Raw genomic sequence first — 26258 nt, forward strand, 5'->3', positions numbered from 1 at the left:
AAATGCATTTATTTAATAAGGTTTAATTATATGAAAAAAGGGTTTTAGAAGATTGCCCAAAACTATTGGAATTAGGTTATGTTATCCACTTTTCTTTCTTTCTTCTTTTTATCAGACTGATACCATTAATAAATAGATAGAAAATTAAGCTACAACTGCATCAACAGTCAACTGTTTAAAGTTTGTGAATATTTGCTAGTTTTCCTTCAGTAAATTAAATATCCTTGATTTCTGGTCAGATAAATCAAGGCCTTTAAAGGCATCACCTTGAGCTCTGCAAAGCTGTGATGGATATTTTTGTATTTTCTGGGTATTTTATTGGCTAAACAATTGATTAAAAATAAAAAATTAACTCAGTTGAAACCTTTGTTTGTGTATTGGAGCCAGACATGGAATACACAGACCTTTGTCTCAGAGAGTCCTCTTTTCATAGTCATGGGCTGAGAGGAGAAAGAAAGCTGAGGGCTGCTCTTTAATAGCTCCGTAGGCCATCCGTCCTAAATGAGGCTCTCACCAGCAGCTTGAAACTCATCAGACTGAGAAGTCACTCAGTTCTTAAGCTTGAATGCAGTGGCTCATTTTCTGTCGGTTGTTAATTGTTGTACCCCAATGAATCGAGCATTATTGTCAAAAGATTAAAATATTTATATTTTTCAAACATCCAATGGAGACTTTAAACAACAAAGTGTGGCAAAACGATAAAATTATGTTAATATACTAAAATATGTCAAACTAATACCTCGTGAAATGGGTTGTTAATGATATAATGTGTATAAACAGAAACAAATATTTTCAGATGTTCTTCATAAATGATATATTTTACATTTTACATTAAATTTTTTGCTTTTCTATTATTATCTTATTATCTTATTACTTCTGTATGCTGCTGTAGCGAAAACAATTTCCCCTCCGGGATTAATAAAGTAACTACCTAACCTAACCTAACCTAACCTAACCATTCCCAATTCCTCATATCCAATGTTATAGTTGCCACAACTTTTAGCTGCTCTGACGGATGCTATTTTATGTCCTGTAATTGCAACTATCAAGCATACAAACAGTCACTTATTTAAAAAAAAATATCATTTAAGTAGAAATTGCAACACTAGACTATGACAAAACGCTTAAATATTTGATTTTAGTAAGAAGTATAAAAAGAGAAATGTGCCTAAAATTTCAAAAATATCATGTTGATACTGCCTGAACATGCGAGCAGCATACTAATGTTACACATGGATGAGTTTCAGCTGATTCTTACCACTTTGTATACTTTTATATAGCACCATGTATTATATTCTATAGACTTTGAAAAGAGATTTTAGTGTGTAAAGTAACTTTAAGATGCATTTTGTGAAGCAGAAAATACAATGTTTCCTTTTGACATGAAGGAAAAAGTAGCAGAACATTTTAAAATTACATTTAAGTTAACTTATAGACAGCGCTTGTGTAATCATAGCCGACTTCTAGATGGAAAGTAAACTTATGAATTCAATATGTGATCACATACAGTAAATGTTTTCCAGTAAGTCTATGATATTAATGTAAGGGTGAAGCCCTTTTTCTGGTTTAACTTTGTCTCTATTCTCCTCTTTCTATGAGATTTAATTAAACAAGGAGTCAGTTTGTTGTCGAGTAATTTTAAAGATTAAAGTCCTGATTTCCAAACAATAGATGCTCCAGATATTCCTCCATCTCAGAAGTTATGACAGAGAAGTGAGAGCTGCGGCTGTGAAGAGAAACTCTGCTGCGTCACACCTCTGTTTACACGATTGAACGAGACAAAAGCATGAAGAAACACTGTCATCATTATTATTACTGAGGTGAAAGGGAATTCTGTTGTCACCAGCCCGACACATTTAACAGGCATTGTTATCTGAGCCTTTCTTGTCCACGCACATCCATCACTAATGAATTTATGAAGCCATTTACAGAACGATCCGGAACGAGCTGCTGCAGGGCCGAGGCCTCATTACAGGACCTTTACAGGAACCTGGTGGGGCTTTGGACCTCACCCTGACTATGAATGGGAGTCCAACGGGCAGGCACTCTGGCTCCAAAACAAATCAGACACTGCTGTATATGTGTAGTGGGGACTTTATGCAGCAGCAGTAGGAGCCTAATGGCACTTTAAGTTAAGAGGTGAAACACATGTTATGAAGTTTTTAAGAGATTTTCCAGTTATTTGTCTTTGATTTCTTGAGAAAAAGAAGGTCCAGGAGAAACTACCCGTGTTGTCCTAACTCCTCTTGTTCAACTTCTTCTGTCACCACAGCTTTTAATCTCTGGTTTGGTCACATTATTCTAATGAGACTTGAAGAAATAATGATGGATATATTTATTTTTAAATCTGCACTTATTGCACTTATATCTCAGATGTTTTCACATCTGTACAGCCAGCTGTAGTGTGGATCAATCTGTGGTTTCCAGCCTGGGTTGAAAAAGAATCACACAAAATGGACATACCGGCTGACTTGATACTTTCTGACACTTTTAATACACTTAAAAGTGTCAGAAAGTATCGAGTCAGCTTTTAATATTTCAGTTAAAAAGGTATAGATTTGTGATTAATGTGCTGTCTTTTTAAATCAAAACTTAGAGTTTTGTGTCCATAAATGTTGAGATTAAATATAATAACAAAGTATAAAACATGAAATTGAACCTAAGGTTTAAAAGAAAGAGAAATGTGTCTGCTAAAAGAGAAATTTCACAACAGCACCTGAACTTTATTAGGCAAGGCAAGGTAAGTTTATTTGTATAGCATATTTTAACAACAAGGTGCTTCACATAAAACCATTAAAAGCATCAAAACATCAGGCAAAAGAAAAGGAAATTTAAAAACAATTAAGAACATTGATTGAAACATTAAAAACAGTCATTAAAACATTAAACAAGCTAAAAATAGAATAAAGGTTGCAGAGCAGTTTAAGAAATAAAATATAGTAGTAAAATGCAGAAATACAGGAAATTGATCAACATCCTTGAATCTGGTTCAATTGAAGGCAGCAGCAAACAGAAAAGTCTTCAATCTTGATTTGAAGCAGCTGAGAGTCTCAGCAGACCTGCAGTTTTCTGGGAGTTTATTCCAGATACAGTGGTGTGAAAAAGAAACAAACACTTTTTCACACAGGGCCATGTGGGTTTGGATTGTTTTTCTCCCTTAATAATAAAAACCTTCATTTAAAAACTGCATTTTGTGTTTACTTGTGTTATCTTTGACTAATATTTAAATTTGTTTGATGATCTGAAACATTTAAGTGTGACAGACATGCAAAAAAATAAGAAATCAGGAAGGGGGCAAACACTTTTTCACACCACTGTATGTGGAGCAGAAAAACTGAATGCTGCTTCTTCATGTTTAGTTCTAACTCTGGGAACAGAAAGGAGACCCGTCCCAGACGACCTGAGGGGTCGGGATGGTTCATAAGGTCGCAGCAGATCAGAAATGTATTTTGGCCCTAAACCATTCAGCACTTTATAAACCAACAGCAGAATTTTAAAGTAAATTCTTTGTTGGACAGGAAGCCAGTGTAAAGACCTCAGAACTGGAGTGATGTGATCCAGTTTCTTGGTCTTAGTGAAGACTCGAGCTGCAGCGTTCTGAATCAGCTGCAGCGTTCTGATTGACTTTTTACAGAGACCCTTAAACACACCGTTACAATAGTCGAGTCTACTGAAGATGAATGCATGGACAAGTTTTTCCCAAATCCTGTTGAGACATAAATCCTCTAATCCTTGATATATTCTTCAGGTGATAGTAGGCTGATTTTGTAATTGTCTTAATATGGCTGTTCAGATTGAGGTCTGAAACCATGGCTACACCTAGATTTCTGGCTCGGTTTGTGGTTTTTAACATCACTGATTGAAGCTGAGCGTTGACTTTTAATCGTTCTTCCTTGGCCCCAAAAACAATTATTTTTGTTTTATCTTTGTTTGATTGAAGATAATTCTGGCACATCCTGTGGTTGATTCGTTCAGTGCATTTACCCAACCCCTATTAGATTCAACAGGCATAATTTCTATTTTTATTTCATTTTATTGCCCATTTTTGATTGTTCGTTTGCTGTTGCATCATTTATGTACCAATTTTGATCAAAAAAGTATGTATACTTGACAATTTTATCTGTTAAGGCCTCTAAAATTTATTTAACAATCTAATGTTCAATTTCCAATGTTTTAAACATGATTAAAAAATGCATGTTAAAATTATATGTAACTAAGAAAAAGCATAAAAATTCATTTATATTAGTTATATTTGTTTAAATAGCCTCACATGGATTGATTCATGACTAGATCAGACACACAAAAAAAGAAGTGAGTTTTAGTTTTCAAATTAGGGAGAAAACAAATTACAGAGGTTTTATTTTCATTGAATCACTTGGATAATGTCTCGATCGTTTTGTCCCTTCTGCTTTAACCGTCCGGCAACATTAGGCGAAGAAAACAATCTGAAAACATGTCTGGAAATGAACTATACATACAATATACATTCACTATACGTACAGAAGTCCTTATACATTTATTTACACTCTCATACGAATATATATTAAATATATCTGTTCATAATGATGTTTTTAGATCACAAATATAAAAGAGAAAACAGTATGTCATTTCAATACATCCTATAAATTGTGTTAATATGTTGGGACAAGTCCAAGTCTTGTCAGAGCAGGTTTCCAGACACTGAGGGCAGGTCCAGGTTCAGACTCAGGTCTTTGATTATTGATCATTTCAACAGTAACACTTTGATATTCTGCTTTTGAAGTTGTGTTAACAGTGTATTTAGCATAATCCTTTAGAAATCTTTAAATGGTGAAGGAGTTAGCACTGGAAGAAGCCTGGTGTCTTTTTTGTTTTGGACTCTTCTGGGATTTTATATCACTGGGCCAAAACTTGAGAATTAAATATTTGTATTTTGCTCTGTAGGACCTCATCTTAAAAATAAAACAGCTAAAGAGGCACAGAAGTAGCAGTAAAAGTAAAAAAAATTTTTTTGCTTCGAATGTGAAAAGAGCTAACTCATTCTGCCTCTTTTGCCTCCTTTGCATGCAGATGGAGTGTTTTCCATTTCCATGTGTGGCGGTAGGGAAGGCCCACACTCACTGCAGCTCCAGCGGAGCATTAGCATCGACACCAGTGGAGCTGTGAAATGCTTCTCCTACTAGTCCTACTGTTGTAGGAGTTGCTCTCCTCTGGGCTAATAGTGGCCATTTGGGCTCACAAAGTCCTCCATCCATTTGCATTAATACTCATCCACCTCATTGCCAATTTAATGAGGGATTAAGTTTCAGGCTAAATCTGTTGGTTCCCACCCTGGGTAGTGCATTGGAGCAGACGGGAATCCCTGCAATCCTTCATCAAGCACTACTTGATGTATTTTCGATCTCTGGGCATTGAATCCTAATGATCCCCTGACTTTTTTTTTAAGTGACACAATGAGATGGCCGTTTGTATTTTTTTTTTTTTTTTTGTGGATTCTTTTTTGAACAACTTTTGGAGGATTTGCCATGACATTTTGGTGATGAATTCTGACATCTGACTTCCCTTTCTTTAGTTTATAAAGAAATGTCTGCAGAACTGATGACATTCCCATTAGCCGAACCTCGTTAACATGCTAACCCTAGTAATCAAAGCATTGCTTTGCAGCCTCACATTGCTGTTTCATCTTGTTGCATTTTCAAGACAGACGTTGCCAGATTTGTGTGTTCAGACTAATGCCGTCTTCCATGTCAGGTGCTAGTAATAATTGCAGATTTACAGAAAGGAATTTAGGTGTATGTAAAGTTCTGTATTTAGGTCAGAATAGGCAACATTCAACCCTTCTGCACACAGGGTCAAATAATGATAATTATTGTGGAGTAAATGTGAAGCCAGAGCTAACAGCCTGTTAGTTAAGCTTAATCTCAACATTACATTTCTGTTTTTACCGAGGCTATATCACACATTTATTTGTTTTCTGACTGAGTTAGGCTAACAATTTTCTCAGCAAATGTTAAACTATTCCTTTAAATCATCAAGACCAGTATCCATCCTTCAGTGGGTTGCAACTTTATGAGTTTGCGAGTTATTCAAAGTTCCTCTAATTTTTCTTATTTATGACCCTTTTATTTATTTTCATTTCTTTGCTGTGCTCATGCATAACTATCTTTCAGACAAAGGAAGCTTAAGCAGGAGTTTGTTATGCATATATAGTTGTTTTCAGTTATATATTATCAGAAACGAAGGTAACTCCAGAGAATTTCATGAATTACTTTTGTAGAAAGTTTCTTTTGACACAGTAGATACTGTAACTTTATTTGATTTGACCTGTGCAGTCCAGATATATTTTCCACCAGTCTCTCGATAAATTCATAAAATCTAAGTGTCATTCAGACATTTTACATCTTCACTGGTATTGAAAAGCTTCTTTAAGAAACCAGTCATTGCTGTGTTTTAAAGAGGGTCTCCTTTCTCTTCTCCCTTCCCAGGTGCTGTGAGGGCTCCATGGACACCATCCTCCCCCCTCCCCTCTCTCTCTTTAATGGAGGTGAGAATTGGCGGGTTGGACTTTAACACTTGACCTGTGTTTACACTTCCTGTGGGTGTCAGATCTTGTCCATAAAGCGCTGGTGACTCGCAGGGCTCTGGCTGCAGTGAAAGGAGACGGAGAGCAGCCGAGCACCCCGGCGCTCCAACCTGAATGCTCTGCTGCTCCGGGGCTGTGATTAGAAGGACAGGCCATTTCCTCCCTTCACATTCTCTGTTTGCTTATATTACTGCCACACTTCCTCGACCCCCCACACGCAGCTCCGCAGGCCTTTTATAGGAAAATCATGACAAACCTGCATATTTAACCTGACTGCTCCTGTTAGCGTCTGTCTGGCTGGTGATGGAGATTTAATAGATGTCAGAGGTCACAAAATGGACCGATAACAGAGTTTCTTGCCCGAAGGATAATCATGTAAACTGAATTTTTATTTAGAAACAAACATTTACACTTTTCATGGAAACTGTTGATACTCTTCCTTCTCTTGTTTTGGCTCCTCTTCCACCTCTAAGACTTTTCATGAGTTAGTATAAGTTTCAACTTTGTGATGATGCATTTGATGCATACGAGAGAACAGATGTTTGAAAGGGATTGCATATGAAGAAAGATGACAATTTGACCTTTAAAAAGTCACTTATTACTTCTGTTTATCTAAAAAATACAAAAAACACCAAATTGGAGATGTGTTGCTTTCATATATCAAAACTGTGCAGATTATCTTCAAACTGTACCAAATTACCTTAAAATGTGTCATATGTTTAACACATTACAGAATCACGAGGCTCAAACTGAGCCACGTATGTGCTGTGGTTTGACCGTACTGACGTCATGCTACGATTTCATGTTGAAGACACTTGTAGAGACGTCAGCTGCAGGTGGTGGTTAAAGTCCTGGTGGTGACTCTGCAGCTGCAAACATCTCTTCTGTCTTATAGCATGATAAAAGAGAGGGAATGTGATGGTGCCATTCTTTTAGGTGACAGGGTTGCATTCACGGACCTACAGGTACCAGTCATATCCTGGTATGCAGAATAGAAGTGTTTGTCATCATTATAAATTCCCAGCAGATGCAACAAACGTCACTCATGTGGGAACAAGTTACTAGAAAGTATAAGACTGTCTGTCTGGAGCCCTGTACTGTATGCAACGTGCTCCGTATGATAAAACAAACTTCCTATAAAGACCCAGGCTGTTAAGACTTGAACCTATATCTTTTATTTATTGAGTTTGTTTAGCTCCTGTCTCCTTGCATTAAAGCATCCTCTGTGTTTGAATTTTCTTTGGATGACACCTTCAAGTTAATTTAATGCAAAAACTCCCTGCTTAAATGTAAGTTAGTCCAGTGTTCGGCTGTCTAGTTTTGTGCTGCGTTGCTTTAGAGGTCTGTGTTTTAGCGATGGAGGAGGTTTACAGTCGTCCAACCTTGGTTGTAGTCTTTTGTGTGTGTCGGTGTAACTGTGAGCCGAGCAGAGGACAATCAGAACCTCTCACACTGCAGATCAAAGCGTCCGTCTCCCTGGAGAAACCGCAAACAAAGACAGATGTTCTGAGTCTGTGAGCCACGATGGACTGAGTGCAATAATTAGTGCAGACAGCCCACCTAAAGGCACTTTACATCTCACTTCCCTGTTCTTTTAACTCATGTAAAGAGTCAGGGACACAATGGCTAATTTTGTGTTTTTACAAGAGCAGACTGAACACTTCAAACAAGACCACACACAGCCTGACAGGTAGAGCCCAGATCTGACAAACATCTGGTGACATCTACTGGAAGAATGCGGTAATTATTAATGATCATTAATGTTATAAATTGATATGGATATGACATGTCTAAAATGTCTGCTGTAAAAAAAAAGCCTTATAGAGAGTGTCAGGGATGTCTCTTCATCTTTCACTTCAACATATGTTGAAAATGTGCCAATTTCTTTCAGATGATTATTTTTGACATTTTTACTTTATTTTTTTTAATCTATCTCACAGTTTTGACAGATAAAAAATGTGGAGCTGTCTATTGGCTCTCCTTATTTGGCCAATTTCAACCTGAAATGCAGTAATTACATCAATTTGACTTTATTTATTGATCTTTTTATGTAGCCTACCTATATTGTTCATGACAAAATACATAACATGCAATCAATGTGATTTAAAAAAAAAAATTAGATTAATTTTGTAATGTGGGGATTCCTAATTATGTGTTTAGATACCTGTAAAATAAGGGAGAAAAAGGGCAAGCAGGTGTGAATTCTCAAAGCAGTCCCAACACTGCACCCAAGTGGTCATTAGACAAAAAAACGACATTAAAACACCCTCTTGTATTTGTGTATCAGAAATGCCTCCAGTTTTTGTTTCTGACAGATATAAACAAATAGCATTTCTTTTATAAACCAACTTGTAGCAAGCAGCAAAGGTGTCTCTGTTTTTGTATTCAGTATTTTGTCATCTGTATTTTTTCACAATTTGTTTTTGTTTCCTGAAACAATAAGTACATAAGATAGACCAGTTTCTGTCCTCAAAGCGTAACCTTCAATGATCATCTGCATAGTTTGTGAACCGCCTTTGAGATTTGGGTTTTCACCTTTTTTTAAGACACACACACAAACACACACGATACTCAGGCATCCGCCATTTTTGTAGTGACACAAAGTTTGTTGTAGTCACATTTTTTGGATTTACCTATGTTGCAGTCCAACAGATTGCCAGCAGGTGGCACCATATTATAAATTAACTATTTGCATCACATTGATGTTACTGCTGTCACACTGAAACACGTAGATTATAGAACCTACAGAACCTACATTACTTATAATAAATCGTCGGAGGATTACGCTGAAGGAAAATCATTAATCACAAAAGAATAACCTTTGTTTTAGATCTGCAAAATGTTTGGCTAATTTTTCCCTCTTTGTATGTTTATGATATGAAAATTGCACAAGTTACTTTTATTTTGCATGGCTCACATGTTTACATACTGACAATGACTCCATGCATTAACCCGGCAAACCACCTTTTGAATAGTATGAAAATTTCATGAACAATTACTATATCAGAGGTATTATAGTATTTTATTGAATGTTGGAGCCCTTAAGCGTGTGAATAAATGACTGCAGGACTGATACCTTCAGAGGACCCTGAACGTCCCCTGAACAGGATGTTAAACTCTTGCAAAGATGAGTGACATTAAAGCCAATTAATCCAGTATTAATAAGGGATCAATCATCTGAGACATTGCAGTGCAGAGCTGCTAATTGTTGAGTTTATGCACATTTAATAACGTCACCTCTGATACTAGTGGAACTTATTAACTTTTAATCCCTGACCTCATCCACGATTAATAACTCTGTCTGATCCTGTAGAAATGAGGCCTCAGCATGGCCTCTGACAGATGGGCTACCCAACTGCTGCCAACTGCTTTCAATGCAATATTCAACACACACACACACACACACACACACACACACACACACACACACACACACACACACACACACACACACACACACACACACACACGCTTTAACACACACTTTAACACATTCACACACATTCACACACACGTGCCCATCGCTCTCATTAGCAGTCAAAGAAAGGGGCCGTCTCACTGCCACGAGGGCGGAGGTTTGATTTCTGGACAGGATGTCACTCTTTTATAAGTTAATCAATTTATCATAAGAAAAGCAGGAAGGTGTGACAAACTGAAAACTATTCAGTCGGAGGCACAGCAGAAATACGTCATTTGAACTTTGAGTGTTTTTATCCTGCATCATGCTTCAATTTTATATATAATTCTTTGTTTTCGGTTTGATTTTGTAGTATGTACTTCTAAGTGTCCATGTTTATGTTGGATGTGCGTTTGTTTGGGCATGTTTGGTATGTGAAGGTTGTTTTATGACAGTATATACTTAAACCAAGTACTTAATTAGAAATTAACTGCATCCCTTTAGAGCAAATGTCAATCAAAATATGAAATATGTTTAAGTAACGTGTGAGTTTAAATTTGCTTTCAGAGCAAAAGGGAAACATTTCTGCATTTGTTCTATGTTTTTTGAAGTAAAACTTTATCCTGATCCAACAGGAATATTAAAGGTATTGAAGGTGTTCTTTGTCACACCAAGACAGAAAAACAGTTTCACCAGGGCAATTTTTTTATATCAAAATCAGGACAACTGTGACAAGATTCAGTTCAATAACTTTCCCTGAACTTTACCAAAACATTTTCACTTAAAGCCTCAAAAGATTTTTGGAGATTAAACTAAACTTTCCTGTTATTGCAGACAAGTAAGATAAAATACAATTTAGTTCGTAACCAGAAAGAGTGGAAAATGTACATACAGAGGAATATAAAGATAAAAATGAAGTTTACAAGTTCTCTGAGTCCTCAGCGAGCTGCATAGATGAAGATCAGCCAATTAAAGGCTTTAAGCAGCCGAATGTATTCACATACAAATTCCCACTGAGGGTGTTTTTAAAATTATTTTTTTTATTTTCTCTCAGCTTGAAACCCGAATCAACAGACAGACACTTAACAAGCTGCTCTACTCAAATGCACCAAACATTTGCAAATTTACAGCCCAGTTCTGTGGGCGGAGAGACCTCTACACAAGGAGAGGTTAAATCATTTGCACTCCCCCCCCCCTTCCACACACACACACACACACACACACACACACACACACACACTAGATATGAGTTAAATGTGACTTCAGAGATAGTTTTAATAGTAGATATCTGGGTCATTTAGTAAATATAAGTCGAGTCTAATCTGTTTTATTTATGGAGCCCAAATTCACAGATTTGCCTGAAAAAGACACAGGACTTGAAACAATCTATTTGTTTCTATATTTCTATGATGATTTTCAGGTTTAGCTTATACGATTTTATTCTTTTGCCCTTTTATTTGCATCAATTTGTGCATTTTCTAATATCTGTTTGTTGTGCTTTTCAATTGTTTAAATTGCTCTATTTTAGTGCTTTCATTATAAAAGAAAAGACTAGGCCAGGAAATTGTTTCAGCACATGGCACCATACAAGAAAAAGGTGCATTTCCTTCACATTTTAAACTAATAATAATCAGGAACTTCTCTTAGAGATACTTTCATGCACAAAATGTTGCTCAAAGAATTTTAACTTCCCATGGTCTCCTTTCCTCTCTGCATCATACTAAAATACATTCAGTGGCTTGTCAGGACGTGTCACTTCACTCTATAAACCTTCACCTCCTCCTTCCTTAGATGAACCCCCTCACACAGCCGCTACAGCCTCCCTTCTTCGACCCTTCCTTGTCTTTTGTCTGTCTTTCCCTCCAGAATTGCTGGCCAGAGGCTGGAGCTCTCTCTCCCTCTCTCTCCATCTGTTAGCCTCCTCTCCACGAGCAGATGTTTACTCCTTCCTCCTTGACCTGAGCCTGTGTGTGTGTGTGTGTGTGTGTGTGTGTGTGTGTGTGTGTGTGTGTGTGTGTGTGTGTGTGTGTGTGCGCGCGCGCGTGTGCACGTGTGTGCGTGTGTGTGTGTGCGTGTGTGTGTGTGTGTGTGTGTGTGTGTGTGTGTGTGTGTGTATATGTGAGGGGGTGGGTTGGTAGTTGTAGACCTAGAGGGTTTGACCTACTCCAAGAAAGAGGCTGCATTGACACTAGTGGAGACAATGACAGGGAACAATGGCATGGACTGACACCGGGGAGGCGGATGGGGGAAGCAGTGGCTGACTGAACTTCTCCATGCACACACCCGTCATTCTTGAGCAGAGTGGAGGACTGAGAGGATAGACAGCAGATTCATGTTGTGATTACAGCAGGATGTCATCAGCTGGTCGTTAAAGAATCACATTACTGTAAAAATGACCAAATAAGTTTGAGTTAACCTGAATATGGTGTGGTGTGGTTTTGTGCAAGACAACATTCCAAATCATCCATATATTTCTCCATATCTTTGTTTTATATCAATCTGTTGTAATACCCACTTTTGTGCATCTGCATGCTGATTTTATGAACGTTTTTTTATAGACTTATATCTCAAATCAGAACTTTCAAACAAAATAAGTTTAAAAAAAAAAAGAGAATGATAATATAACAGTTGATGCAGTGGAACATTATAGAGTCCTTTGGGTTACTGTCCTGAAGAGAAACACAGTGTTTTGGCAACAAAGTTTTCTGGTCTTGACAAACCTCTTATCTGAAAATCTGCTGGTGGGAAACCAGAAATCCTGTGATAAGAAAATTCTGCAAAACTATCAACCATTAAATGTATTTTAGGCTCTTTTATATTGTAGTTTAAGGAATTGCTGCTGGACATTTTGAGAAATGCACTTATTAACTTTCTTGCTGAGAATTAGATAAGAAAATGGATACCATTCTCATGTCTGTGCTGCACATTTGAAGCCAGAGCCAACAGTTGGTTAGCTTAGCTTAGCATAAAGACTGGGGGCATGGGGAAATAGGTAACCTGCGTCTCTCTGTTTTTTGTTTTTTTTTAACTTTTGTACAAAATTAGAACTTTAAACCCCTTATGTTGAGCTTTTAGGTGAAGTCGCTGCTGGCGCTTAAATCCACAAGCAAGATAGAACGTTTTTGTGAATAAAATCTAAAGGTATTGTATTTGGACAGAGCCTGGCAAGCTGTTATTATCTCTGCTTCTGATCTTTATAAGATTGAACTAAACCGATCAGTGTAACTTTCCTAACACACACACACACACACACACACACACACACACACACACACACACACACTAACTCTTCTTATTCAACTCCCAGGAAGAAAGCAAAAGAGTATATTTCCCCAAAAGTCGAATTATTGTATTATAATAAAGCGAAATATAAAATATATTAAAAGCAGTCAAATAACTCAGCATCATTCATAGTCTTGCCATAGTACTACAGTGTTAACTTTATTATGAAACTACTCAGATTCTTAGTTCAATATTTCAATGTTATTATTGGTTTTCCCTTTATCAAGATTATGAGATACAGAGGTCTTAAATTAATCCTTTATTTACAGGTGAATCTTTGATTGTTGTGTGAAACAGTCATGGTTTTGTTTGTGCTTTTATTTTGTGAACAGCGTGGCTCCACAAAAGTTGGACAGCAGTGGGAAAATAACCCAATGATGGGGAGCTGTGGCTCAGATGGTAGAGTGGGTTGCACACTAATTGGAAGGTTGGTGGTTCAATCCCCAACTCCTCCTGTCCACATGCCTAAGTGTCCTTGAGCAAGACAATGAACCTTAAGTTGCTCCCGATGGTGGACCATCAGTGTGTGAATGTGCTCCTGATGGCAGCACACTGCATGGTGATCTGTCTCATGAATGAGAAAACCTTGAGACTGAAAGGTGATAAAGCGCTATACAAATACAGACCATTTACCATTTAACCATGTGCGAAGGAGCAAGTGTGATTTTGGACTTAGTTGGGTCTGCAATGAAATGCTAAACTCTCTCAAAGTAACACGGCTCGAGCTACTGTAGCTGTGAAGGTGTCACAGAGTAAAAACATATCATTACACTCTGCTGCAGAGACATTTTTGCTATGATGTAAATCAGCCCAAGTGTGGTGTCATCAGTAGTAAACTGCCTCCACTGTCAACGCGACGGTCTGAGTGCTCTGTGACAGCAGTGTCAATGACCTGTTTGAACCAGCGTCAATGTTAATGCTGCTGCAACAACGCATTTCCAAATAAGAGAAATGCAAATGTTCCCATGAGTGTCCAATCCACCGCTCATCGACCATCAACCTCCACTGAGACAACACAAGACTAAAACCAGAGCAAGCATCTGATTTCATGTCCCTTTTATGATGTGATTTGTGAAATGTAAGACTTTAAAAAAAACAACTTGCTGCTTCTGCAGTGAAATTCAAATGCCTTTCACAAAGACCACCTTAAGAACCAGCTGAGCTTCACCCAGAACAATATAAAAGGCCACTAGTTTGGGTGTAAAAGGTCTCCCTGCCTTGTAGTTACACTGCTAAACCCAGCTGTAAATGGGGGAATTGAAAACAGTGCAGATTGTTTGGCAGGGAGGGATCCTTTACGAGTGTCCTAATTACAGAGTGAAACACAAACAGACGGCTGCCTACAGAGAAGAATCTGACTTCTGATTTCTACAGAAGTCAATGACAATCAAAGACTACTTTTAACACACAAAAGAATACAATCAAGTGTGCAATAACTTGTTCTTACACAGCAGAGACTTGTATGTTCTTAAGAGTTGAGGCCCAAAAGCTTTACAACAACATCACCTTTCAAACTTTTGTGAACGCTGTTGCTTCTACAGTTTAGCCTTTTACAGTTTATCCTGTAAAAGTAACAAAGTCTTGTAATCGGTAAAACTTTGAACTCACCTATTTAATGTAACAACTAGCACACAAAGAAATGACGAACTGAAGTGAAGTTATTTTTCCTGAATATGAAAGGAAGCTGCACTATTCTAAAAGCAAATTAAAAAAAAAACTTGAGTGTACAGGTATGAATTTTGTGTAGCTTCTTGCTTTGTCACGCTTTTTCTTCAGCAGATTCTGACTCCTTTATTTTGCCCTTATTATTTGTGTGTTTGTGTGTGTCAGTGTGAGCTGTGCAGGTTCCCTCTCCTCCCTTTTGTCTCTTCTTTTCAGATGTGGGTTGTGGAGCCTGCAGTCAACGTGCTCCTGTACCTCTCCAGGGATGTTGATTAAACTTAATTTACATCTGTGCTGCCAATCACTCGCATACTTTACCTGAACCAGGGTTGTTTCAGTGGACAGTGGTTTTTCTTCAAACTGAAAGTCAGCACACCCGCTTTGTTTACAGTCAAAGGTTTGCTAGAAAACCATGCTTCTAGTTCAAATACTACAGTATTGTTGTATTGAAATGGGTGCTGCCTACTTGATAAGGTATCAGACTCTGAACTAACTGTATTGTAAATACAGATTGGAAGTGAACATCATAAAACTTGAACTTATGGTAAAATAATTGGAAAATAAATCGAACAGAGACTTGAGAAAAACTTGCAGAAATACAAACAAAAGCCTCCCACAAACCTCCAGCCGAATACCGATGTGTTTTTACTGGTAACACGTGCCTGGTTTTGTCAGTTGGACAGCTTCACTGGTCTGGTTGAACTAGTTACAGCCAGGTATGTGTCTGTTAGTTACAGACAGAAACCATAGCTTCATCCTCCGTCACTAAATTTGTAATCCAACAACAACTAAAAGAAAGAACCACATAACTTCTACTAAACTATTTCACAAATACAGCAAAAGTAGACCATTTAAAACCCATGAGGTTTATAAGATTCCCTCTTAGTATATGCTTTAAATCAAAGGATTTCAAATTAAAATACACCCTCAAATTCTGCTAGATCACAAGGAGCAGTTTGAAATGTACTGAATATAAACATGTGCATGAGATTGTTTTGATTCTATTTAAACTTTTCTGAAACTTATTGTTGCAGTTTTTTTTACATACAGAGGTTGCAGAAAGTGTTGTTCCATGCTGGAAAATATAAAATAGGACCACTTGAAAACTTGCAAACTTCCACACAAACTCATACTAATACTCTCCAGGTCCATACTGCTTCTCACATTCATGAATTGAACATGATTTCAGAAAGCAAAATGAGAAAAGTGTTTGTGTCCCAGGAGGACAGCAGAAAGGAGATGTTTTCTTCAGTGAATATTCACCAAAAGCAACATGAGTGGGGAACATGTCTTTTGTTTGAGCCATTTTGTGTGGGAGGTGTATGAGCTGGGCTGCCATTAGGCAAGCACACAATCAGGCCACCATGTGCTTCACCACAATTTTGCAAGGAAGAGATTCTCTGAGAGGACAAAGCTGTAGATCATAGAGGATTTATGATTTGTTCTTGCTTGTTATTTAAATATCTGCTGTAAGTTTTATGGAGTGGTGGAATATAACTAAGTACATTTACTCAAGTGCTGTACATTATCTAATGTACCTTTCAGTTTATGCCACTTTACACTTCAACTTCACAGCATTTCAAGGGACAATAATGTACTTTTCTCTTAATTGACACATATAGTTACTAGTTACTTTACAGAATTCAGGTTATTTTACAAACAAACTGTACTACATCTAACAAAATACCATCTAAATAGTTTAAAAAAAAAAAATCTGCCTCTACCAGCTAATTACCACCAGATAATATTTCTGTACTATTACTTCAGTAACACTTGTAATACTAATGTTTTATACTTCCTCCACCATTGACTGTACTTTTTAAACCACATGAATTTTACTCTACAAATCTCTACACATTTCACACAAACAAATATCCTAAAGGCAGGTTTGTCAGAATGTGTTACGTGTAGTAGAAGGTAAAATTTGAGCTTGAGAACAAAAGATATACCAGAAGATGAACATTTTAAAGGACTGTGTCACATCCTCTTTCTTCTCCCCATCCGGTGAGAGAACAACAGGGGACATTCGTTCAGCGCTCTGATTGGCCAGCTGGATGTAACAATGGTGCTGATTGGCTGAAATGTTGCCGCTTCTGCGCTTCTATTTTGAACATAAATACGAGCAGCCTCAGCCTCTGCTTTAGAAATCCGGGGCTGTCAGAGAGGGAGTACATTGTGCTGCGACTCTCTAACACAAACAATAACTATGTGGCTTTAGTAGTTTAGCAAGACCGAATCAAAGTTTTTCTCCTCACGGAACCCCCGAATCACTTCCAACCGGTGTTTCGGGTCGTAAATTTGGAAATGTTATCTTAAATTGCTGCTAGCTTGCTGGTTAGCTTCCGGATTAGCTCGAAGTTTTGGACCGTCTTGCTGGTTGGCATTCTCCGACCCGAAATTCAAACTAAATCGACCACATAGCAACATCGTCCGCAGGATTTATCCGGATTGGACAACAGCATAAACATGGAGTCCGTTTTTGGCAACACTGGCTCCGTTAACAACGTTTTGAAGCGCAGGCCCGATGGGATCCCCGAGCTTTCCTCGCTCACTCTGCCCGAGCTGAGCACAAAGACCTCGCATTCCAGGAACCTGTTCTCCCCTGAGCCCTCGGCTGTGCTGTCTCCTGTCACCAACTTGGCTCTGGACCTGAACAACTTGGCAGTACTCGGAAGGTACTTTTATTCAACTTTGTGTTATTTCTTGTACCTACTGCAGCTATTATATTTGCAGGCAATGAACAAACCCCATTGATGTATTCCTGTTCTTATGTGGCATGTAGCATATGGATTAGTGGCTTCATTATTTTATTGTTTTCCCTCTTTTTTTTCACCCCCACACAGCCAATATGATACTCCGAAAAGGAGAAAGCGTGCACCCCTGGAGAAGGTTCCCTCCTTTGGTTCTGACGTCTCATCTGATGCTGGTGAGCCCTCCTTAAAGCTATTGTCTATGCTAATTGATGCTATCAGAATGAATGCCAGAGGGCCTAATATCCATGTATCCATCCGATTCCTTAGACATGCCTTTAACTTTACATGTGGTCATAAAATACATGCTTTTATTTTTATTTATTTTTAGTGCTGCTGCTTTTAAATAATAGTTTAATAACAGATCATTTTAATAAGCAAAAATGACAGTAGCTACTTTGTTCCCAGCTGCTGAATTGTGTGAATTTAGGTTAGGTTAGGTAGTTACTTTATTAATCCCCGAGGGGAAATTTATTTCTTTTTTTTTATTTTATTACTTTTCTTTGTCTTATGTGATGGTTGACTAAATATATTTGGATTTTGAAGTTTTAGTTGTACAAATCAAACACTTTGCAGACCTAACCTTGGGGTTCAGGGAATTGTAAAAGGAATTTTTCACTATTTTCTGGCATGTTAAAAATGGAAAACAATTATTTGCTGCTCTATATTCACACACCACTCCTTTTTTTTTTTTTTTTTTTTTTTTTTTTCTTTTTTTTTAACTTATCTACAGTGTAAAATCAAACACAAATGTACAAAGACAAATGTAAAAACACTTCAAATACACTGGTAATCATTCAGCTGGTGTTTGGTGCCAGTTTACGTCTGTGTTGCACCAACGTGATGCTCTGTATAGATTTGTGACTCAAATCCCTTCCTTCAGGCCTCTGCATGGATTCCCCCAGCCCCATGGATGCTGTCGAAGTGGACGATGCGTAAGTTGCACTGTCCTCCTCTTGTCTATTGTAATCAATCAACTCCTGAGAGCGGTGCCCCCTCTGCTTTACCCCTCGGCCTCGACACACCACCACCCTGCACTTGGGTTCAGCTGAGCCAAGCACTGTTTCTCATCTGCAGGATTATTGTTTCTACCGTTGCCTTTAAGATGCTGGCTTCACTCTTTTTTTTTTAAACTAAGGAGATTAGCAGTTAAGGCATGTGAGCTTAACTTTCTTTCTTTGTGAAGGAAAAAAATGGTAGTCTGGGATATTGGAGTCATCTTGACTCTTGCATTGGTCATTTTAGAGTGGGAAATGATCCACAACATTTAGGACACGGTGGATAAGAATGAAAAAAAAAATCTTTTGCATGAATTTCTGTCCACACAAGAACAATTCTGTTGGAAACCTGAATGCCGGTCTTGATGAAACTTGCTGCAGCAGTTGTGCTCAGCATTGTTATCAGGACCAGTTTGACAGCATATCCTCAGCTGCCTAATCTTGGGTGGCCTCTTTTCTTAATTCTCAGTTGGGTGAGTCTCTGCCGCCATCTGATGATGAGTTCCTTTACAGCAGCATTTGGTGCTCGGGACCTCATTCACCTCCTCTTGCAGCTGTTTGGTTGCTAGGAGTCTTTCCAGGTTGTTGTTTTTTGGAGGGGGGGGGGTGTCCTGTCCTGCTCTCGGGTTTAATGATAGCCCACCCCCTCTGGGGTTTTGGCACACTCTTCCTATGCAGTGTTATTTCAATAGGCTGGACTTTACTCTGCCTCAGGGCAGTTGAAATGAGGGCACCCTCAGAGAACAACCTCCCTCCCTTCTCGTGGTCTGCATTGAATGGGACACGCTCCCCCCCCCCCCCCCCCCCAACAAACAAAGAGCCCTTGCAGAAAGGGGGCTTGGCAGCATTGGCTCCAGCAGGCATATGGTAGATTAGCTGATCTCTGCATCCCTTCTCCTGCCCCCCCCCCCCCTCCTCCCCTCCGAGCTCCACTCCGAGCTTTCGACTCCACTTGTTTAGCATACAGGTGGGCATTACTCCAATGCAAAGACCACCTCTCGCCTCTGCGCATTCACCCGACTTCCTCAAGTCCAACCGTTCCTCCTGGTTTCTCAATAGAGCTGCAGAGTCTTTGTGTTTGTAGTTTATGAGTGTGCAGTGGTTTCGGCTGCCAGTCGAGGGCTTCCAACTTCTTTTCTTAGCATATTTTATGTTACTTTTTTTTTAATGCACAACACCGCCTTGAAATTAATTGTAATTCTTAAACATTTTTTGTCTGTTTTCTGTTACAGATTTGAAAAAGCCATTCAACAATCAAGCAGAGTTAACGAGTAAGTTGCTGTAAAGTCAATAACATGAAGTCATTACCTGTTGTTTGATCTCTCATTTGAACAGTATTGCTGTCTTGGGAGTCGTTTATTCTTGAAACGATCTGCCTGTTAATTTGATTTGTACTGACTGCAGTTTTTACCTCTTCTCTGATTATAGGAGGATGCCAATTCGAAGAATCAACTCTTTGCCAGTAAGTAGCTTTGTACTGTTTATGTTCACGGCCCTGCATGCTTCATAGTAATTGGTTTGATTTGTGGCAGATGTTCAGTGCGAACAGATGCTGCAAGAAGTCAAGTATCCATTCCACTCCAATTTTATCTCAAAAGTTTCCTCCAGAACAGTTGGAAATTACAAGATCATACAACACACATTGGAATGGGGGACTGTGCAAGAAGCCTCATAATAAAGTTTCCAAAAAAAAACAAAAAAAAAAGGGGGGGGGGGGGACCCTCCAGGGCAGATTTTTATATCTAATGAGTTCAAAACATCCTCCAGTGTGAATCCACCCCCATAGCAGCTTGTTAACCACCACTGAGCCCATGCTAACTAGTTCTTCTCTTGCCCTCCTCCCTTCAGCTCCAGCTCCTAGGTTTCAGTCCATCTCTGAAAGGACAGGAAGCAGTCTCGCACCGCTACGGAATATTCGGCCAAGCGCCTTCCCAAATAACCGGCTGCTCCACGTCTCAACACGAAAACAAGGAGAACATGCCAGAGGTCAGTGGGGCAGACGACAACAACAACAACAACAACAAAGTGTTTAGGAAGTGCATTCTTAAATGGATCGTTGTTAGACAGCTTATGTTACCATGGCACTGCATCATTTGGGTTTAAATTTTGTTTAATTAGAATAATAGTACTGTCAGTATTAGGACTTTAAATGTAGACTAGTTCAGAAAAAAACAGGTAAAAAAGAAAAATCAAATTTCTCTTGCATAATTTTATGTTTGATGAAAATCTGCAGAACCATTGTAGCTCAGCAACAGATGAATAGAGTTAAAGTTTGGAAGGTGCTCTCAAAAAATGCAGTCTTGATTTACTTTTTGAAATCTTTTTTTTTATTATTTTTGTTTTTTTTAGGAGGGCTTTGAATTCAAGAAACCAAACAAGCCGGCGTCTCGGTGTCGCGTACGCTCCTTCCACAGCGGACAGACGAAGGACGCCTTCGCCCGCCGGCCCAGCTCCGCTCCAGCCCTTATGGTACGGGGACATGTCCGTGTTCGCTCACAAAATCCTGGCCCGGTTCTGCAAAGATGCTGACCCAATGATTACCAGTGTGTTTGAATGCTTGTCCCCGTTTTGTACAGATCTCTTCGCCCTCTGCCATCCAGCAGCTCGACTTTTACGACTCCAGCCCCGAGTTTCTGAGACGGTCCTCCGTCACCTCGTCTCTGCACGACGAAGAGGACGACGGCTTTTTAGAAGTGCTCGACGACAACATGGAGGTGAAGCCCTGTCGTGGCAGAGACGATCGAGCATTAAGCACATTTTTCTGAAGATTGTCAAGCATCAAAAATGGGTCACAATTGTCTCCCAACAGCAGCTGAAATCATTCCCCTATCTTTAGAAGTTCTTTTGTCCCTCATCTTTATTTCCTACTGATTGTTAGAAAGTAATCCTCCACTGTTATTGAATATTTGTCTGACCACAACCTCTTTTCTTGTACAGAACGACTCCAGTATGCCGATGGGGATGGCCAGCCTGCTCACTGCTCCGCTGGTGTCCAGCACGACAAGAGAAGACTCGGTAAGTTTGCTCACTGGGGAATCAGAGCAGTGAGACTTTAGCAGCAATAACAATCTGCCAGATCAGCAGTAAAGTATCCGGCTTATTCTGATAATAGTGCTAAAAACTAATGCAAATTCTCTTCTCTCTCGTCAGCCGGTGATCCGGTGCCGACCTCGTAGTCTGTTCCGCTCGCCCTCCATGCCCAGCCCGGCGACCCGCCCCTCCGCGAAGCGTCCCGACTGCCCCGGAGACGAAAACACGCCGGCCAGGGTAAAGAGACGACGTAGCCTGGCGGGAACTCAGGTCACCACCCTGGAACAAAACCCAGAGTCCCCGAGAATGGTGAGTCCCCGCTGCCCGGAATGACGGCTATTATATTTGTCGTGTCACTTGACGTGATTAGTTTAATGAATGGCAGCGTTGTTGGCATCCTCTTGTTTTGATTTAGACCAAATAAAGCTGGTGCATTTTTCTTACTGTGTGCAGATGTGAGGTAATCTTGTCAGAACTGGTTAGCTCCAAGTCACAAGCTAAAAACGATCTTGTTTGCGTCAGTAGTCCGTTAAGATCTTTCTTAAACCAGTCACTTCTTGGAGGGCATTTTTGGTGTGATGCTGGATATCATTTGATCGCCTTTTAAAATGCAGAACGTGATTTAAACAGAAGCAGAAGATAAAAACCAGCCTGGAAGTAACTGGAAGTGAAACCAGCCTGGAAGTAACTGGAAGTGAAGAAATGTCCTCTGAAACACCCGCCGAGGCTCACTGGCTTTTGTCCCCGGCTTTACAGGCCGTCTTAAATCACCTCGTTTTCTCCTCGACCGCCTCCTTAAATCTGCTTCGTCTCCCTCCAGAGCTGCTTGCTGCTCCAGAGGTCCAAATCCTTCTGTCAGACCGAAATCGAGAAGCTGCTGGACAGTGAGGACACTTCTACCGAGCTGATAGGAGATTTCACCAAGGTGAGAAAAGACTCTTCAACTGTTTTTTTTTTTTTTTTAATTATTATTATTTTTTTCTCTCTCCACTTGCAGCTTAAATGAAACAAATTCTCCAATCCAATGTCCTTTTTTTTTTTTTGTGTGTGTCTTTTAGCCTTTCGTTCTGCCCACAGTGGAGGGAAAACACCAAGACCTCAAGTACATTACCTCAGAAATGGTGAGCCCACACTCTTCGTTGGCTGCGTCTCCTCATGATTTGTCAAAATTCTCAGCCAGTACAACGTTTCTTTTATTGTTTCCCGTCACATTTTCACAATAAAACCCGTTCTTCGTGCTCTTCAGATGGTGGCAGCTCTGACCGGGAAGTTTGATAATCTAGTCGAGCGAGTCATCGTCATTGACTGCCGCTACCCGTATGAGTTTGAAGGAGGGCACATCAAGGTGAGGCAGCTATTTACAATGTAAAAAAAGCACAAAAAAAACAACCTCAAATATTCAGTTTTGTGTCGAAGTATCATTTGGCAGTGTGCAGAAGTCTCCGAAAAGTACTGAAGTTTGATTGAAGTTCACCAGTAGTAAACTTTTGGGATCTTTTGTTGTGTCAGGGAGCTCTGAACCTGCACCAGGAAGAGCAGGTGGAGGGTTTCCTCTTCAGCACCCCCATCATCCCGCTCTGCCCGGACAAGCGAGTCGTCATCATCTTCCACTGCGAGTTCTCATCGGAGCGCGGCCCCCGGATGTGCCGCTTCGTCAGGGAGCGAGACCGCGCCGTGAACGAGTACCCCAATCTCCACTACCCCGAGCTGTACATCCTGAAGGGCGGCTACAAAGACTTCTTCCCTCTGTTTCAGGTGGGATTTTACTTTAGATCTCACTTGTAATGCTGCTTTGTGTACCGGCTGAGGTTTGAAGAAAGCGTTGTCGTTCACAAATTATTCCTGCCACAAAGTCCAGTCAGTAGCTGTTGGTTGTTTTGTTTTGTTGTTGTTGTTTCTTTTTAACTTTTGATTCGTTTCAGCAGATTATACAGTCAAATTCAAAATTTGTCCAACTTTGTTTCTATATTTACAGCTGTGTGTGCATGTTTTATGGACAGTTAAACAAAATAGAATTAAAGTAAAGCAGAAAACAAATCTTCTCTCCAGCTTGAATATTAGTACTTGGAATAAATGACATTTAGAAAAGGATAAAAAAAGAAATACAAATTCAAAATGTAAAAACCAAAAGGGGAAAGTAAAGATCAGGGAGTTTTCATTGTCACTGAATTCAATTTATCTGGATTTACATTTATTAGCCTTCAAACTGGGAAGATTTGTGAAGAGAAGGACCATCTAAGTCACTGAAAGAGCTACCAATTAAGACAAAGTTCCCATTTTTGCAGCCATAGATAATGTGGAAAAGCTACTTCTAAAGATTGTTATTTAAAAGCACTCACCAGTCGTTGAAATACTGCGACACATTGTTTAAATCTAACAGTAGTTTGTGATGGTAACTTTGCAGCATTGAGCTCACAAGCTATTGACCGACCGTCCCTCTGTCCTGCTTAGTTACAGATTCTGTTTGCACGGAGTTTGATTGACAGATGAGGCTTTATGTATTTAGATTTTCGGACAAAAGTTTATCGTCAATACAACATCTTAGTCAAACATTACACGGAGTACAATTGGTAGAATAAACTTAGTTTAAGGTCCACTTACTAACTTTTTGAACCTTCAACTCCAGAAAAAACACCGTGTTGACTTTGAGTCGAGATGTTTGTCGCGAGGTTATTGACACTCGTTGAGCTGTTGTACCGCAGAGTAATGGACTAAATGTAAGTGCTGATGTCTGTTCAGTGCTCTAAACTGGTCTCCTCATCCTGCCGCGCAGGTACAATGTGACCCTCAGTCCTACCGGCCGATGCACCACGAGGACTTCAAGGAAGACCTGAGGAAGTTTCGCCTCAGGAGTCGCACCTGGGCCGGGGAGCGCAGCAAGAGAGAGATGTACAGCCGGCTGAAGCTGTGAGCGCCTCCTCTTCCTCCCTAACTGCCTCTAAAAAAACCCCACCACACTGCCTCTCCACCAACAGACTCAGTATGACCTCCTCCCGGAGCCTGCGACCTCGCCTCACCACCCAGGAAATACCTTTTGCGACTGCGCCAACAAAAAAAAACAAAAAAAACCCGGGATTTTGTGACATCCCAGATAGATTTTCTATAGCAAAGTTAGTTATTTATGCAAATTGAAAGAGGGAAAGACGTGAAATGATGAACCGTCGGCTTGAAGTAGTCGCTGAGGTGCATTGAACAGATTCTAAGGTGATTTGTCTTTTTTAAAACCACTTGGACCTACTGCCTGTTTGACCTTTTTTTTTTTTCTTTTTCTTTTTTTTTTCTAAATAAATGTTCTGGCATTAGCAGCACAAATCACTGCCAGATTGCAATAATATGACTGAACCACACTGCCAAGTCTGAAGTTTGTCTTTCAGTCTCCTCACTGGATGTTTGGTTTTTGTTTTGAATTTCTCCCGCCTTTTTTGAGCACTTAATTTAAATACCTTGAAATGGTGAGGTGCTTTTCTTTTTTAGATACTGCTTTTGATATCTTTTTTTTTATTAATTTTTTTTAGTTGTTTTGATGTCTGTTTGGACATTGATTTGTTGAATGAATGCCTTTCTCTAGGCATCCCCAAAAGGTAAAAATTGGATATTGAAATGACAACTTATAAACGATGAATGCTCCCCCCCATCCCTCCTTCCTGATCAGTTGCAGTACTGTCTTTTTTTTTTTTTTTTTGTCTCAGTCAGAACAAACCAAAGCAAACAAAAGCTACCTGTTAACTTCGCAGTGAGATTTTTCTGATGCTGCAGGTCAGCAAGTGTGAGAAGATTTTTTTTTAATTTTTTTTTTTTGATCCAAGACAAACACCTTTTTGTTTCACTTTGACTACATAAAAATGTCTTAACCCTCTGCAGAGCTAATGATGCTGGTTTATAATGAGAAGGGTGCTTTCAGTATTTTGGTACAGGCTCGTGGATGAGCTGCTGAAATAAAGATCCAATGTGCATTCAAATGGGATGAACGGTAGCCTCTTCTTTTTCTGTGAAAGTATTCTTGACTGGGTATCAAGTTAAACGTCATAACTTTGCAAAATTATAATTCCTTAATGTAGTTTCTGGTCAAAGAAAAGTGAGCAGGCTTTATAGTTTTTTCCTTTTTTTTTTTTACCTAAAATGCTGAGGTTTGATATCCACCAATTACTTGCTGGATTATTTTGATTTTTCCTTCCTGCCAGGAGCAAAAAGTAGATTCATTTAAGGTGTTATTTTGACACGCAGAGTAAACCCAGGGCTGTGTTAGTGCGCCAGTGCACTGCAGTTTCTTCCTGCTATTTTCAGTGTCTGTATAAAAATCACAAAAAAAAAATAAAAGCTCCATAGCATGAAGACTTTAATGCAACTCTCGGCCTTCTCTGCATGTGTACATTAACATTATGTAGCATCCAACACCTTTTAGTGTCATCAATTTAATGCTCATTTGAGTAGTTTTGTTGGCCTCGAAGCATAGATTTTTAATTAGAGCTAAAACAATTAGTTGTTTTTTTGTTCGTTTTAATATTATTTTCAATAAAACAATTTTTTTTATTTTTTTTAAGAGCACAAACACTAAAAATGTAGATAGTTTGTGTCTC

The 26258-nt window shown here is 39.2% G+C and overlaps 1 protein-coding gene across 1 annotated transcript; it reads left to right on the forward strand.

Annotated features, from left to right (window-relative positions):
• Positions 1 to 17065: 17065 nt before the first annotated feature.
• cdc25b (cell division cycle 25B) lies at positions 17066 to 25643 on the forward strand. Its single transcript, XM_069160932.1, has 15 exons — positions 17066 to 17578; positions 17747 to 17829; positions 18537 to 18588; positions 19884 to 19922; positions 20080 to 20113; positions 20500 to 20637; positions 21001 to 21120; positions 21228 to 21365; positions 21589 to 21666; positions 21802 to 21990; positions 22502 to 22606; positions 22740 to 22802; positions 22928 to 23026; positions 23191 to 23436; positions 24455 to 25643. The coding sequence occupies exons 1-15, from the start codon at positions 17370 to 17372 to the stop codon at positions 24590 to 24592; spliced, it is 1731 nt and encodes a 576-aa protein (XP_069017033.1). The 5' UTR covers positions 17066 to 17369; the 3' UTR covers positions 24593 to 25643.
• The last annotated feature ends 615 nt before the right edge of the window (positions 25644 to 26258 follow it).

This window comes from Embiotoca jacksoni, unplaced genomic scaffold (assembly GCF_022577435.1).
Source record: "Embiotoca jacksoni isolate LCO1_2020_lvr unplaced genomic scaffold, fEmbJac1.0.p SCAF_27, whole genome shotgun sequence".
Classification (NCBI taxonomy): Eukaryota; Metazoa; Chordata; class Actinopteri; family Embiotocidae; genus Embiotoca; species Embiotoca jacksoni.